We start from the raw sequence: 12,124 nt of genomic DNA on the forward strand, positions 1-12,124 counted from the left end.
GGAGGTGACTGGGGCTGATTGTGGACCCCTGCCCCTTGGGCTGCGGCCATCACTTGCCCCTCCTGCCTCCTCTTCTTTTGGGATGGGCTGCAGGGGTGGGCATTGCAGCTGGGCGTGTGACATGCTGCCAAGTGGAGGAGCCCTGGGGTGGGAGGGAGACTGCCCCCCCCAGCAGTTAGGACAGTGGGACCCTATGCGGGGAGGGGAGGCATCAGTGCTCCCATCTCCCACTGGGTGGGGAGGGTGCTGGAGGGGCAGTTACCAGTCGTCTGGCTTGCAGTCGCGGAAACCCTTGGCAAAGGGGTTACTGGCGATTTTCAGCTGCGTGATCTGCAGAGAGAGAGGGGGCGGGGTGAGGGAAGCAGCCCTCCAAAACCAGCGCCAGAGACCCCCACTACCCCAGGGGGCTGGCAGCAGTTCAGGGACACCCACCCAGATCAGCAGCTCCCTAGGCACAGTGGGACAGGAATCCTGCAGAGAGACGCTGCACCCCCTGCATGAAATCAGAAACAGCCATAAGGCCACCACCCAGCAGGGGGTGCTGTGACAGCAGTGACGGGGAGGAGCCTGCACCACTCAGCCCCACCCTCCCCAGCAGGGGGCACTGTGACCCCCCAGGAGGGGGCAGAGCCTGCACTGCCTGGCCCTGCCCTCCCCAGCAGAGGGCACTGTGGCACAGAGATGGTGTTGGGGGAGGGACCCCTGCAAGCAGGGATCACAGGGAGGGGACTATAATGTCCAGCCCTGGGGCCCAGGGCTGGGTGGCTCAGTGCCCTGAAGGGTGGGGCCAGTTTCTGGGCTGCACACACACCCGGTGGTTCTGGTAGGCTGTCACCGCCATGAACTGGGTCTCTGCGAAAGTGAAGGATTTGAAGTTCTCGTGGGCAAAGCGCTCGCTGTCCCGGCGTGGGTCCACGTACACCACATGGAAGCGGGGCTGGTACCGGTGCATGGAGTTCAGGATGATCTGTGTGTGCCAGAGAAGAGCCATGCTTGAGATGGGCACTGGGACAGCCATCGCCCATAGCAACATATCCCACCCCCTCCTTCACCCTATGGCATAGCTCTGCAACCCCCACCCCACCCCCAGTCCAACAGCCCACCTTTCCCCGTCCCTCACAGCCCATGGCATCCTGCCCCATCCTCCACTCTGTAGGGCCGTGTCCCATGCATGTTATCTCAGCAGCCTCCTGCCCCTGCCAACGGTGCCATATCCCTGCCCCCTCTGAGCCAGGCCGCCCCACCAGCCGCCCTGGGGCTGGATTGGATCCGGCAGCGGCGCCCCTAGAGGGGAATGGCCCTGTGCCCATTCCCCACCCCGTGAACCAACCAGTCCCCTATCGTGGCCTTGGATCAGAGGCCGCGCCCGCTGCCCAGGTCTGGCACGGTGGCTCACGTGGCCGTTGTCGTCCAGCAGGTTGTTGGTGAGTTTGAGCTTGTCGAAGGAGACGATCTGCCTCATCCACTGGCCGCCCTTGGCGGGCGAGTCGGGGTGGAAGTGGACGCGGCCGGGCGCGGCCGGATCCGCTCTGCCAGCCACCAGCCACGAGGAGCTGTGGAAGGCGTATCTGCAGGGAGAGGCAGGACCTGAGCACCGGGGTCCCCCCGCTCAGATAGAGGCCTCATTGCATGGACGAGGGTAGTCTGGGCCCCAGAGCTTCCTCCTGACCCCTACAGAGCCCTCTAGCCATGGGGAGCCAGTTCCTGTTCTGGGCTCTAGCACATTTCCGTGGGGGCTGGGATCCTGCTCTGTGGGGCCGGGAGAGACAGTGGTGAGTGGAGGTATGTGACTGAGCAGTGGGGGGAGGCCGACGCAGGCCATGGCTGGGGCAGCTGGAGTACAGGAGGCAGGTGGGGGTGGGCAGAGCTGCCAGATCTATGGGCACCACACCCAGCACAGGGCTGCCCTCCGCCCCCCACGCAGGCTGCTCTGCTCCAGGCTCTGGTGGTGGTGGGCTGGGCAGGACCTGTTTCCCCCCCCCCCCCAAGCTGTATACCCCCCACCTGTATCGCTTGTCGTCCAGGGGCATGAAGTCCATGAGCAGCACGTAGTCGGCCAGCGGGTCCAGCCCTGAGAGCTTCACCTGGAAGGTGGGGAACATCCTCCTGTGGCAGAGGAGAGGGGAGGGCATGGGGCGCTGGGGTTGCCCTTGTTGTACGGGGGTGGGGCACTAGGGTCTCCCCATCGCACAGGGCCTGGTGTCATTGGTCACAGGGGGAGAGGCTGGGGTTATAGGTCACAGAGTGAGGGGCGCTGGGGTCCCTGGTCACACAAAGGGTTGGGGGTCAACCTGTTGCAAGTGGGGGGCTGGGGGTGTTGGTCACATGGGGCACTGGGGTTGCCCTGTCTCAGGCCTCTTCCCCGCTCAAGGGGCCCAGCAGGGTGACACACGGGGGCTGGGAGAAAGGGGCCAGGCTGCCCAGCCCGGCGGATGTGTGCAGATCCCCACGGACTGGGGCGTGTAGCGTGTAGGTGGGAGTGAACGTGAGTGTGGGGCAACATGAACCCAAGCATGAGCAGGAGAATGAGTGGGAGTGGGGAGGCTGAGGCAGGGCCAGTGGGGAGAGTCGGGGGGAAGTAGGAGGTGGTGGGAGGGTACTGGGGGGCAGGTGCATTTGAAGCACTCAGTGGGAGGGGCAGCACTGCTGGTGGGGGGCAGAGCTGCCCAGCAGCCCCCCCGCCCCTGGGAACATCACGCTGCTGCAGCAGCTCATGTCCCCTATAATATCAGACTGGAACGGAGAAGCTGGAGGACCAGGCATGGGGTGGGGGCAGACTCCACCCCGACTGCCATCCTCGGAGCCCCTCTCAGTAGGCCCGGCACCTCTGCAGCCCCAAGACACCCAGCCCCCATTGACACCCACAGTCTGCCCCGGTGCCCCCCTCTGTGCCCAGCCCTCTAGTGCCCAGCCAAACCAGGCAGGGAGTGCTGGCTCCTGGCGCCATCCAGGCTCCTGGCAGTCCTTGTTCCACCCACCTCCCCCCATATTTCCAAGGATTGTGGGGCTGGGCCCTGCAACGGGGCCCTGGGCAGCCGTGATGTGTGGCACCAGCCGCCAGCCCTTAGCACCGGGGGAGCGGCTTTTCTGGCAGGGAATGAGCCACGTTGCCTGGTGCTGCAAGGGGCCAGATCAGACCCCCAGGAGGGTGGGGATGGCACCGGATCCCCTTGCATGGAGCCAGGACGGGGTCTCACAGAACACCAGACTGGGACATGGGGGCACAGCTCCTGCCATAGGGGTAGTGTTGGTGGTGGCATGGCCTCTGCCAGGGGCTGTAAAGTAGCAGGGTACAAGGGGGTCCCTGCGCTGCCGTGTCTGGGCAATGCCCACCTACCTCCCTGCTTTGGTGACAATCATCTCGGTGCCCAGACTGTTGAATTCCTCCCACAGGCTCCGCATCTCCAGCTGCACTGACACGTTGGACACATGCTGGTTCTTCCTGGCCGGTTGGCTGCTGTCCCCGAGCCCCGCGGCCCCCTCCCCAGCAGGGACACCGAACTTGCCACAGGCCGGCAGGGGCCCCAGCAGGCAGGGAGCCCCCATGGGACTGCCCCACTCGGGGCCAGAGGCGAAGGGGCCCCCGTCTGACGTCAGGACACTCAGACTGGCTGTGAGGAATGCTGCAAAGGAGGGGAGAGGATCAGTGCCAAGCCCCTGTGGCTATGGGCATCAGGGGGCTGGGACATGGACACAGAAACCAGCTGAGGCATCTTCTGGTGGGCCCCAAAGCACCTGTGAACTGGGGAAATGGCAGTGCCCCTTGATACCCCCCCATGCTGCCCCTCAATCCCGCCCCACAGCCCCCTGCTATCCCGGCCCTGAGCTCCCCCCAGTCCCAACCTGCAGCCCCCTGCTATCCCAGCCCTGAGCTCCCCCCACCCCCGACCCACAGCCCCCTGCTATCCCAGCCCTGGGCTCCCCTGAGTCCTGCCTGGCAGCCCCCTGCTATCCCAGCCCGAAGCTCCCCCCATCCCTGACCCACACCCCCCTGCTATCCCTTGGCTCCCCCTAATCCTGCCCCGCAGCCCCCTGCTATCCTGGTCCTGAGCTCCCCGCAGCCCCCTGCTGTCCTGGCCCTGAGCTCCTCCTAGTCCCGCCCTGCAGCCCCCTGCTATCCCGGCCCTGGGCTTCCACCACCACCCCCGCCAGCTCCGCCAGTGCCCCTCAGTACAAATCTGCAGCCCTCCACAAGCCCAGCCCTGGGCTCCTTCCATAATGCTCTGCTGATGCAAGGCCCCCATCCAGCTGGATTTGCAAAGTGCCTCATGCACAGGAGTGGCCCCCACTGCGCTCACTGACCATCAGCTTCATCTCCGGCATCATTGCTGGTCCAAGGGCTTGAGCACCTCTCATCACCCCGATCCCCCTTTCGGGAAGCCCCAGCCCCTGCCCCTCCCACTCTCTCGCACCAAGCCCCTCTCTGTAGCAAAATCCCCTTTCCCAGGGATGCTTGCTCCTTCCTGAGACCCCATCCCCTTCTGCTCTCCCCAGGCAGTCAGTAACCGGCCACTGAGCTCCAGCTCCTGGAGCTGGGTGACCCCCGCTCTGCTGGTGTTTGGACTTTAACATCACGGAGAGGCCGTTAGCCAGGGCTGCTCCCCGCAGGCTCCAAGCCAGGATGCTGGGATTCTGCCCCATCAGCCTGCTACCCTGGCAGCTTGGCCTCCTGCTCATACCCAGCTGGTATTTTAGCCAGCCCTATACACCGGCCCCAGCCAGGCCAGAGACTGCCAGTTCCCTTAGCCTGTTGGCCCCTTCATCAGGGGAATAGAACCCAGGAGTCCTGGCTCGCAGCTCCCCCTTTGTTCTCACCCACCAGCTCCCTCTGCTCCCCCCTCACATGCACATGCTTCGTACAGGTATGTAACATGTACCTGTGTTCAGTACACGCTGTCAGTAATTCTATGAGCTGTAATGATTCCCACGCCCTATCCGAGTGGTGGGAGGGACCCAGAACACCCAGCCGATCTGCTCCACACCACAGAAGCCACCTTGTCATAACCCTGCACAGCGACCCCTAAACGCGGTACCTAGGCTCTAGGGGTTAGGAACGTGGGTCTCTTGTGATCAACAGGCTCTGGAGCTCAGCCAGTGATGGAGAGGGCAGGGCCTGAGCCCGCCCCGAGCCAGGCTCTGCAGATCGCTGCAGCCGGGGTCCTATGTGCACACTCCCCTCACACCACTGCACACCCATCCCCCCTGGATCTCCCCCTGTCCACCCACCGTTTGTAGCCAAGTCCCTCAACACCCCGTAACTCACTGCAGGCTGGACAGGTGCAAAATGCCACAGCCTGGTGCAGGGAGCCGGGCGGAGTGGGGGCGCGAGGCTGCCGGGGCTCGTCCTGGGGAAGAGCTAGATTGGAGTCGGGGAGGTAAATGGGCCAACGGGAAATGTCAGCGAGGGGTTCCCAGCCGAGGAGTCCCCAGCCGGATTTACCTGCCATCAGTGCAGTGGGCGTTGCTCCAGCTCCCTGGCCAGAGCCCGTCTCCCCGGCCCAGTGTGGCTGTAACTCGGTTTCTGAAGCCTCCGGGCTGGACCTGGCGATTTTATTCTCCTGCTCGGGGGGCGGAGATTCACCGAGCGTGGCGTGGTGCAGAGCTGAGCAGCTCCTTGGGGGGCACTGGCTGGCCCAGGGCGAGAGGAGCCGAGAACCCCCCGCCCCGGGCAGCAGCTTCGCCATCAGCTATTGATGAGCGTACCGCAAGGGGGGCACTGGGGGCAGCTGCCCTGGAGCATGGGCTGGACTCAGCCAATATCCCCCGAGCCGGAGGGGCGCTGACCTCCCTGCTGGGGGTAGGGCTTAGCTTTGCCGCTCAGAACTGAATGAATTCTTCCTTGCACAGCCCCAGAGCACGGGACATGAACCCAGCCATGAGGGGACCGGCCGGCTCCCTGGCCTGAGGTGGGAGGAATGGTGAGGGGCTGCCTGTTCCCCATCCCCACGCGGCCAGAGGGCCCAGGGTAACCATGCCAGCGGCTGTGCTGACTGAGCCGGCATCACCGGGAGCAGAATTAGGCCCAGTGGAAGGGACAGAGTATGTTAGACCCTCTCTACAGTGACCCACTCCCCTGCTATCCCAGTCCTGGCCTCCCAACCACACAACTCAGCCCTTGCCCCTCAGTTCTGACCCACTGCACCCTGTTACTCCAGATCTGGACTCCCTTCCCCCAAGCTATGCCGCCCCTCGATCCCGGCCTGCTGCCCCCTGCTGGCCTAGCTCTGGCCTCCCCTTCCAACCTCAATCGCAATTGCAGTCTCCCCAGCTCTTCCTGCTTCTCCTTTCCCGGCTCTGTTGATCCCCCTCTGATCTCCCATCAGCCAAGGAACTAATTAAATAACCCCCCTGGGACATTTGCCCACCATCCACCAGACTTTTTCCTAAAAGCCATTTTATAATCAGCTGTTATTTGGCAAGGTTGGTACTTCTGACACTTGTCACTATTCGATGGCACGTGGTGAGCCGCTCGTCCCGCAGCCCAAGAAGTTACATGGGCAGATCTCAATTCCTAAAGCCAATGAACTAACAGCAATCAAGCCAAGCGGGGTGGCTGGGTCAGTACTGATCCCCAGGACTGCACAGTGCCGTGCGTTACAAAGCAACGACACTCCAGTGCAAATGCTCCCTTGTGTAACAAGGCAGGTGAGTCAGTTACACCCACGTCCACCCCCCAACCATTAAAATCCTGGGACGTCCCTCCTTGTGTCACGCACTGTGCAGCACTCAACCACCACCACAAATCTTCAGCTGGCCCCGCTAATATCTGCAGCTTCCATCACACTCAGAAACAAAACAACACCCAAGTATCCGGGGGACATCAGAGGACAGTGGCCTAGTGGCTGGAGAACTGGAATGGGCTCTGTTCCCAGCTCTGTTGCCGGCAGGCTGTAGTCACTTTCCCACTCCATGACTCGGTTTCTCCATCCGTAAAATGAGGAGAATGCTACGATCTGCTTTGTGAAGTGCTTTGAGCACTATTGCTAACAGCTGTTAAGCTTGTGGCACCTTAGAGACTAACCAATTTATTTGAGCATGAGCTTTCGTGAGCTACAGCTCACTTCATCGGATGCACAGTATGCATCCGATGAAGTGAGTTGTAGCTCACGAAAGCTTATGCTCAAATAAATTGGTTAGTCTCTAAGGTGCCACAAGTCCTCCTTTTCTTTTTGCGAATACAGACTAACACGGCTGTTACTCTGAAACCAGCTGTTAAGCTTGAAGCTCACACTGGCCTGGTGCTACTTACGTACTTTATCCTGGAGCTTAGACGATTCCCTGTTTATGCTGAACACCAGCCTGGTCTCAAATGTCACCACATCAACACTGACAAATGGTGCCCCTCCAGCACTGTGCTTTGTCTGGAGCTGGGAAATTTAAACTGGAAACTCATTTCATGCAAAAACCCTCCCTCCGCGCTGTGTGGGTTCTGCCCTCTGCTGGGACAACCAGGAGAAGCTGCGAATCTGAAATCAGATGCCCATCCCCACTTCTCTGCCTCCCCCAGGGCAGCAGCTGTTGAGCTGGGGGGAACGGGGGATCTTTAAATTGTGCTCCCCCCACGCTCAGCAGGTACTAGTCGTCTCTGGCAGAAACCCCTAGCCCCACCACCCAGCAGGGCAGGAGTCCCGAGCTTCCCCCCTCCCTGCAGTTTGCTAGGCAGAGAATGCGGGGGGGGGGGGGGGAGGCTCAGCGAGCCACACTTTTACTGCTCATGAGCCGCGGTTTGGCAGTTTGTGTCACCATCCGGCTGTTAGAGCTGGTCACAGGATCAGAGCCCTGGTGCTAAAGGTGGTGTTGGCTTGTCTGGCAGAGCCAGATGCTTATTAGACAGAGGAGCGTGAGACCGGCAATCAGGTAGGGAGAGGTGACCAAAGGACCTCACCAAGGCTCTCACCCCAGGGCTGGTGAGGGTTTAGCTGAAGCCAGTGGAGTTAGCGGTGCCGTCTGGGCCAGTCAGGAGGCCAGGAGGCAGGCCCAATGGCATCCCAGGGGATCCCAGCATCCCAGGAGACGCTCACTCCTTCCTGGCAACGCAGCCCTCGTCCCCACAGAGTGACCCCCAGAAACATCGGGGGGGAGTGTCATCCCCAGTAACACTTGCCCATCGACCCGCCAGTCAGTGATCTCAGCAGAACCATCCCGCCCATTGCCAGGCTGTCAGCTCATCACCGTGCCAAGCCCTGACTGTACCAGGAGCCCGGCAGACCCCTTTGGCCAAGCCTGTTTGGCTCCAGCTTTTCTGGGCTGAAGTGTCTGGCTGAGCACAGGTCCCTGGGGGCCCTGCTAGACCCCCTCCCACCCACACACAGCAGAGTGGACAACTCCCAGGCTCAGCCCCCAGCAGCAACAGTCTGGGGAGGCACAGGGCAGGACTTGGGGGCAAAGGGCAGGACTTGGGGGCGACGAGGGGCCAGGAGCAGAGCTGGGGTGGCGGGTTGCTGCACTGGACGGGCACAGCGGGGGATTCTGCCCGCACGTCGTTGGCAGTGGCACTCGGTCACCCACGAGCTGGAGCATCCCATTCATCCTGCCCCCCACTGGGACAAGTCCAGCCTGGCCAGGCTGTGGGGGATGCTGCCTCATGCAGGCCTGGCTGGGGCCCCAGCCCCAGATGGCTACTGGCCATTGCAGAAGTGGCTGAGGGACCAGGGCAGGGGTTAGGGCCGGCTGGAGGCTCCTGCCATGGCCAAACTGAGCCAGGATGTGTCACAGCCTGATGCCCCGGCCCAGTAGGAGCCTACCCTGGATCCCTGGGCTACTCCCCAGCCTGCCCTGGCCCCTCGTCACTCCCAGAGCCCCCACGGGGTCTGTGCTGCTGACACTGGGGCTGCTGAAGGGGCTGGTTATCCTGCGGGTGGAGTCGGCTGCGCCCTGCTGTTCTTGGGCTGGGCAGCACCCGTACTGACTGTGCCCTGTGTGGCTGGTGGGCACTGCACATGCCCTGTGGGCACAGAGGGACAGCGAGCGGCCACTGCCCACGTGCTGGGGGGCCTAGAGGGGCCCAGTTATCACAACAGATGTCACTGCCCCCCCTGACCCTGCCCCACGGGCCGGTGTCACCAGGCCAGGCAGGTGGCCCAGCTATTGCACAGACAGACTCTGGTGCAGCCGGGAGCCCAGCTCGGGTGCTGGGCACCCACCCACCCCTGGATAAATTGCCAGGCCAGATCCCCCATTCCAGCTCCCTCCCCCTGAGGCCCAGCCAGGACAACAGCCCCCCCTCCTCCGTGCCCAGTCTGAGCCCTGCTCCAGTGCTCACCCCCCACGCTCCCTGCTGTCCCACTAAGCAGCACCACCAACAGCCATCATTCCCCCTCCCCCGCTCTGGCTGTGCGCAGCCCCCAGGCTCAGGACCGCCACGGTCCTCATCCATCTTCCCCTGCCAAGCTGCTGTCAGCGCCGGGGCGCCTCTTCTCACACCTGCTCATCTCAGCGCTCAATACGCGCTGGCCCTGCCAGGGACTTATTGGAGCTGCCAGTGCTGGCGACAGAGGGAGATAAATGGGGCAGCGCCGGATGGCGCTGCAGGGGACAGGGAGGATGAGATGTGGCGGGAGGCAGGGCTGGAGAAGCTCGTGCTGTGATGGGGGCTGGGACGAGAACAGGCGAGCCCTGTCCCAGGGCAGAACGCAGCCGGGCTCCAAGAGGGGTGGAAAGCTGGGGGACCCGGCTTGGTGAGGGGGTTCTCCTAGTGCACCCCTCGCACGGCAGACGAGCTGGGGCCCGGAGCCATGGGGTGTCTCAGACTCCAGTGACCTGCTGGGGAAGGGGGGTTACAGCTGCGGCTCTGTGCTGCAGGGTTGTGGGGCTGCAAGAGCCCAGGGGACTTGGCCGTGTCTCAGTATCCGAGGTCTCTGGGGGAATTCGATAGAGCAGGGCGTGCAGTTGTGGCTCTGGCCAGCGGGGAATGGGGACTGCATGGGAGCAGGAGAGGTGCAGTCACATCTGAATTGCAGGGGATCTCGGGGGGGTGTGTAGCACATACGGGTCTCAATGCTGGTCAGGCCTGGCAACAGGCGCAGAGGCCTCACTCGTGTTTCAAGCCCGACACTCCAGGTGCTGTGCTCTAGCAGAGGGGGAATTGCTGTGTTTGGGTGCCGGGTGCCCCTGGGTGCTGTGTCCTAGCAGAGGGGGTCTGGCCGTGTCTGGATGACAGGGGCCCCCTGGATGCTGTGTTCTAGCAGAGGGGGCATGGCCATGTCTTGGTGCCAGGCGCCCCTGGGTGCTGTGTCCTAGCAGAGGGGGCGTGGTCATTGCCAAGCTGTCCTGCGATGGCTGCAGAGTGAGTACCAACCTCCGGGCAGACTGTTAAGGGGCAGGTCAAAAACCTCAAATTGGCTGGGAGTCCGAGACTTTGATGTCACCAACCACGTGTCCTCAGGTATTATAACAGCCTAGCCAGGGAGTCACAGACAGGCCCCTTGGCTAAGCTGCTCTATCTATCCTGTCACCCAGGCAAGCTTGCCTGTGTGATAGATGGTCCCGTACACCAAAGATCACAGCATTATTCAGGTTAAGCCCAGGCCTACCTTTCAGACTGGGAGTAGGGAAAATGGCACCCTGGGCAAACTTGTATTTTGGTGCCCCTGGCCCCCATGGGCACCCCCGTTCCCCTTAGGTGCCCTGGGCTCCCCAGGATCCCCACCTCACCCCTGGCTCCCCTCCCAATGCTTAATTTGTATTGAAAGAGGTGCGGGGGCTCAGCCCCGCCACAAATTAAGTGCTGGCAGGGCAGCCGGAGAGCAGTAGGTGCTGGCCGGGCCCCCAGCTCTGCCGGCAGCACCGCTCCCAGAAGCGGCGAAGTAAGGGGGGCCTGGTATCTGATGTATTGCCATCCTTACGTCTGCCCTGCACTGCTGTCAGAGCTGGGTACCCGACCAGCAGCCGCCGCTCTCTGGCTGGCCACATCCGAAGGCAAAAGACCAGAGAGCTGCTAAGCTACAAGAAAGTTGTCACACGATAGCACATCACATGATTTGGGCAAAAAATAAATAAATTTCAACTTCAAAATGCTATACAGAACAACAGAGCTTCCTAGACATCATCAAAGATGCCACTTTCTAGAACTTGTCTCTTATATCTGCTCTGTCTGGCGGGTTTAATATGCAATGAGAAAGGGTCGTTCAGAGATGGGCTTTCCTTCTTGCTGGGCTGTTATTGCAGAGTTAATATTTTAAAATATTAAACAACCAGGCTAAAGACTTATTTTACCCATTTTGTTTTTGTATTTGTAATTAAAAACCAAGTAGGAGGTAAGTCACCTAAAACAGCAGCGCACCTGTTCACACCTTCCAGGAAAAGAGGGTGGGCCCTGCCTCATCTACTACAGGATGTTCCACTGTCCAGAGCTGTGGAATTGGAGTCTCAAGAGATGAAGGCTTAAAAGAACAGAGTCACAACAATCAGTGAAACACAATAGAGAACACAAAGAGCGCTTCCTTCACCAGGCTTTCATTGCTATAATTGTATAACTTAGCGACCACGTAGCAACTTCTATCTTAGCTATAAAATAAAAAGCAATAACCAAAATATGGAAACTAGTGCAAAAACCATGGACTTTGACATATTGTTTAATAGCAGACAGATTATTATTTTTGTAAAGACAATTTGATTAGGTTGATCAATATTGCACAAGTTGATTCCAGTGCTTATGATGAATTATCGTTATTAGGAATTAATTTGTAGGGAAATTCCTCCAATGCAGACCCATGCATTCTAGCTTTAATGTTATGCATCTGCACTGTCTGTCTCGAATCGGCAAGGAAACATGCTTTCTCTCACAATAGGTGCTGTATACAGCCAAGAGGAGTCTGCCATATGTGGTTTTACTTCAGGGTACAAAGACTGTGCGGTAGAACCTTGAATTGTTCTTTATTCCTCGGGGCAGCAGAAAAACATCAAAATGTTTGCAGACAAAATCAACACAAATATAGAGCTGCTCCAAAAGGCTGAACGGCTGAGCTCCAGCAGGAGCTGGGGACGGATCCTGCAACCCCTGTGAATTCAGTGGGATTGAGTGTGGGTGTAAGGACTCCTTGCAAAGTAAAGGTTTCAGGATCAACTCTGGCTCCCGCTGATAGGTTTCTGCATCCTCCGAAGAGCAAAGCAAGGGACCGAGCGA

General features: G+C 60.4%; 1 protein-coding gene across 1 annotated transcript; it reads right to left on the bottom strand.

Moving 5' to 3' along the window:
- Window positions 1–258: 258 nt before the first annotated feature.
- On the bottom strand, window positions 259–5,684 carry TBX10 (T-box transcription factor 10). Its single transcript, XM_074956633.1, has 6 exons — window positions 5,441–5,684; window positions 3,338–3,623; window positions 2,005–2,106; window positions 1,397–1,568; window positions 812–967; window positions 259–330 (listed from the first exon to the last, which is right to left on the bottom strand). Exons 1-6 carry the CDS (start codon window positions 5,682–5,684, stop codon window positions 259–261), a joined length of 1,032 nt encoding a protein of 343 aa, XP_074812734.1.
- Between the last annotated feature and the right edge of the window lie 6,440 nt (window positions 5,685–12,124).

Source organism: Natator depressus, chromosome 6 (genome assembly GCF_965152275.1).
Source record: "Natator depressus isolate rNatDep1 chromosome 6, rNatDep2.hap1, whole genome shotgun sequence".
Classification (NCBI taxonomy): Eukaryota; Metazoa; Chordata; order Testudines; family Cheloniidae; genus Natator; species Natator depressus.

What these genes read in the sequence shown, in the direction of transcription:
- TBX10 (XM_074956633.1), bottom strand. Translation starts at nt 5,684, where the DNA reads ATGGCGAAGCTGCTGCCCGGGGCGGGGGGTTCTCGGCTCCTCTCGCCC. An exon ending in ATTGTCACCAAAGCAGGGAG is followed by an intron (nt 2,107 to 3,337) that starts GTAGGTGGGCAT and finishes CCTCTGCCACAG; the next exon opens with GAGGATGTTCCCCACCTTCC. An exon ending in TGCTGGACGACAACGGCCAC is followed by an intron (nt 968 to 1,396) that starts GTGAGCCACCGT and finishes TGGCACACACAG; the next exon opens with ATCATCCTGAACTCCATGCA.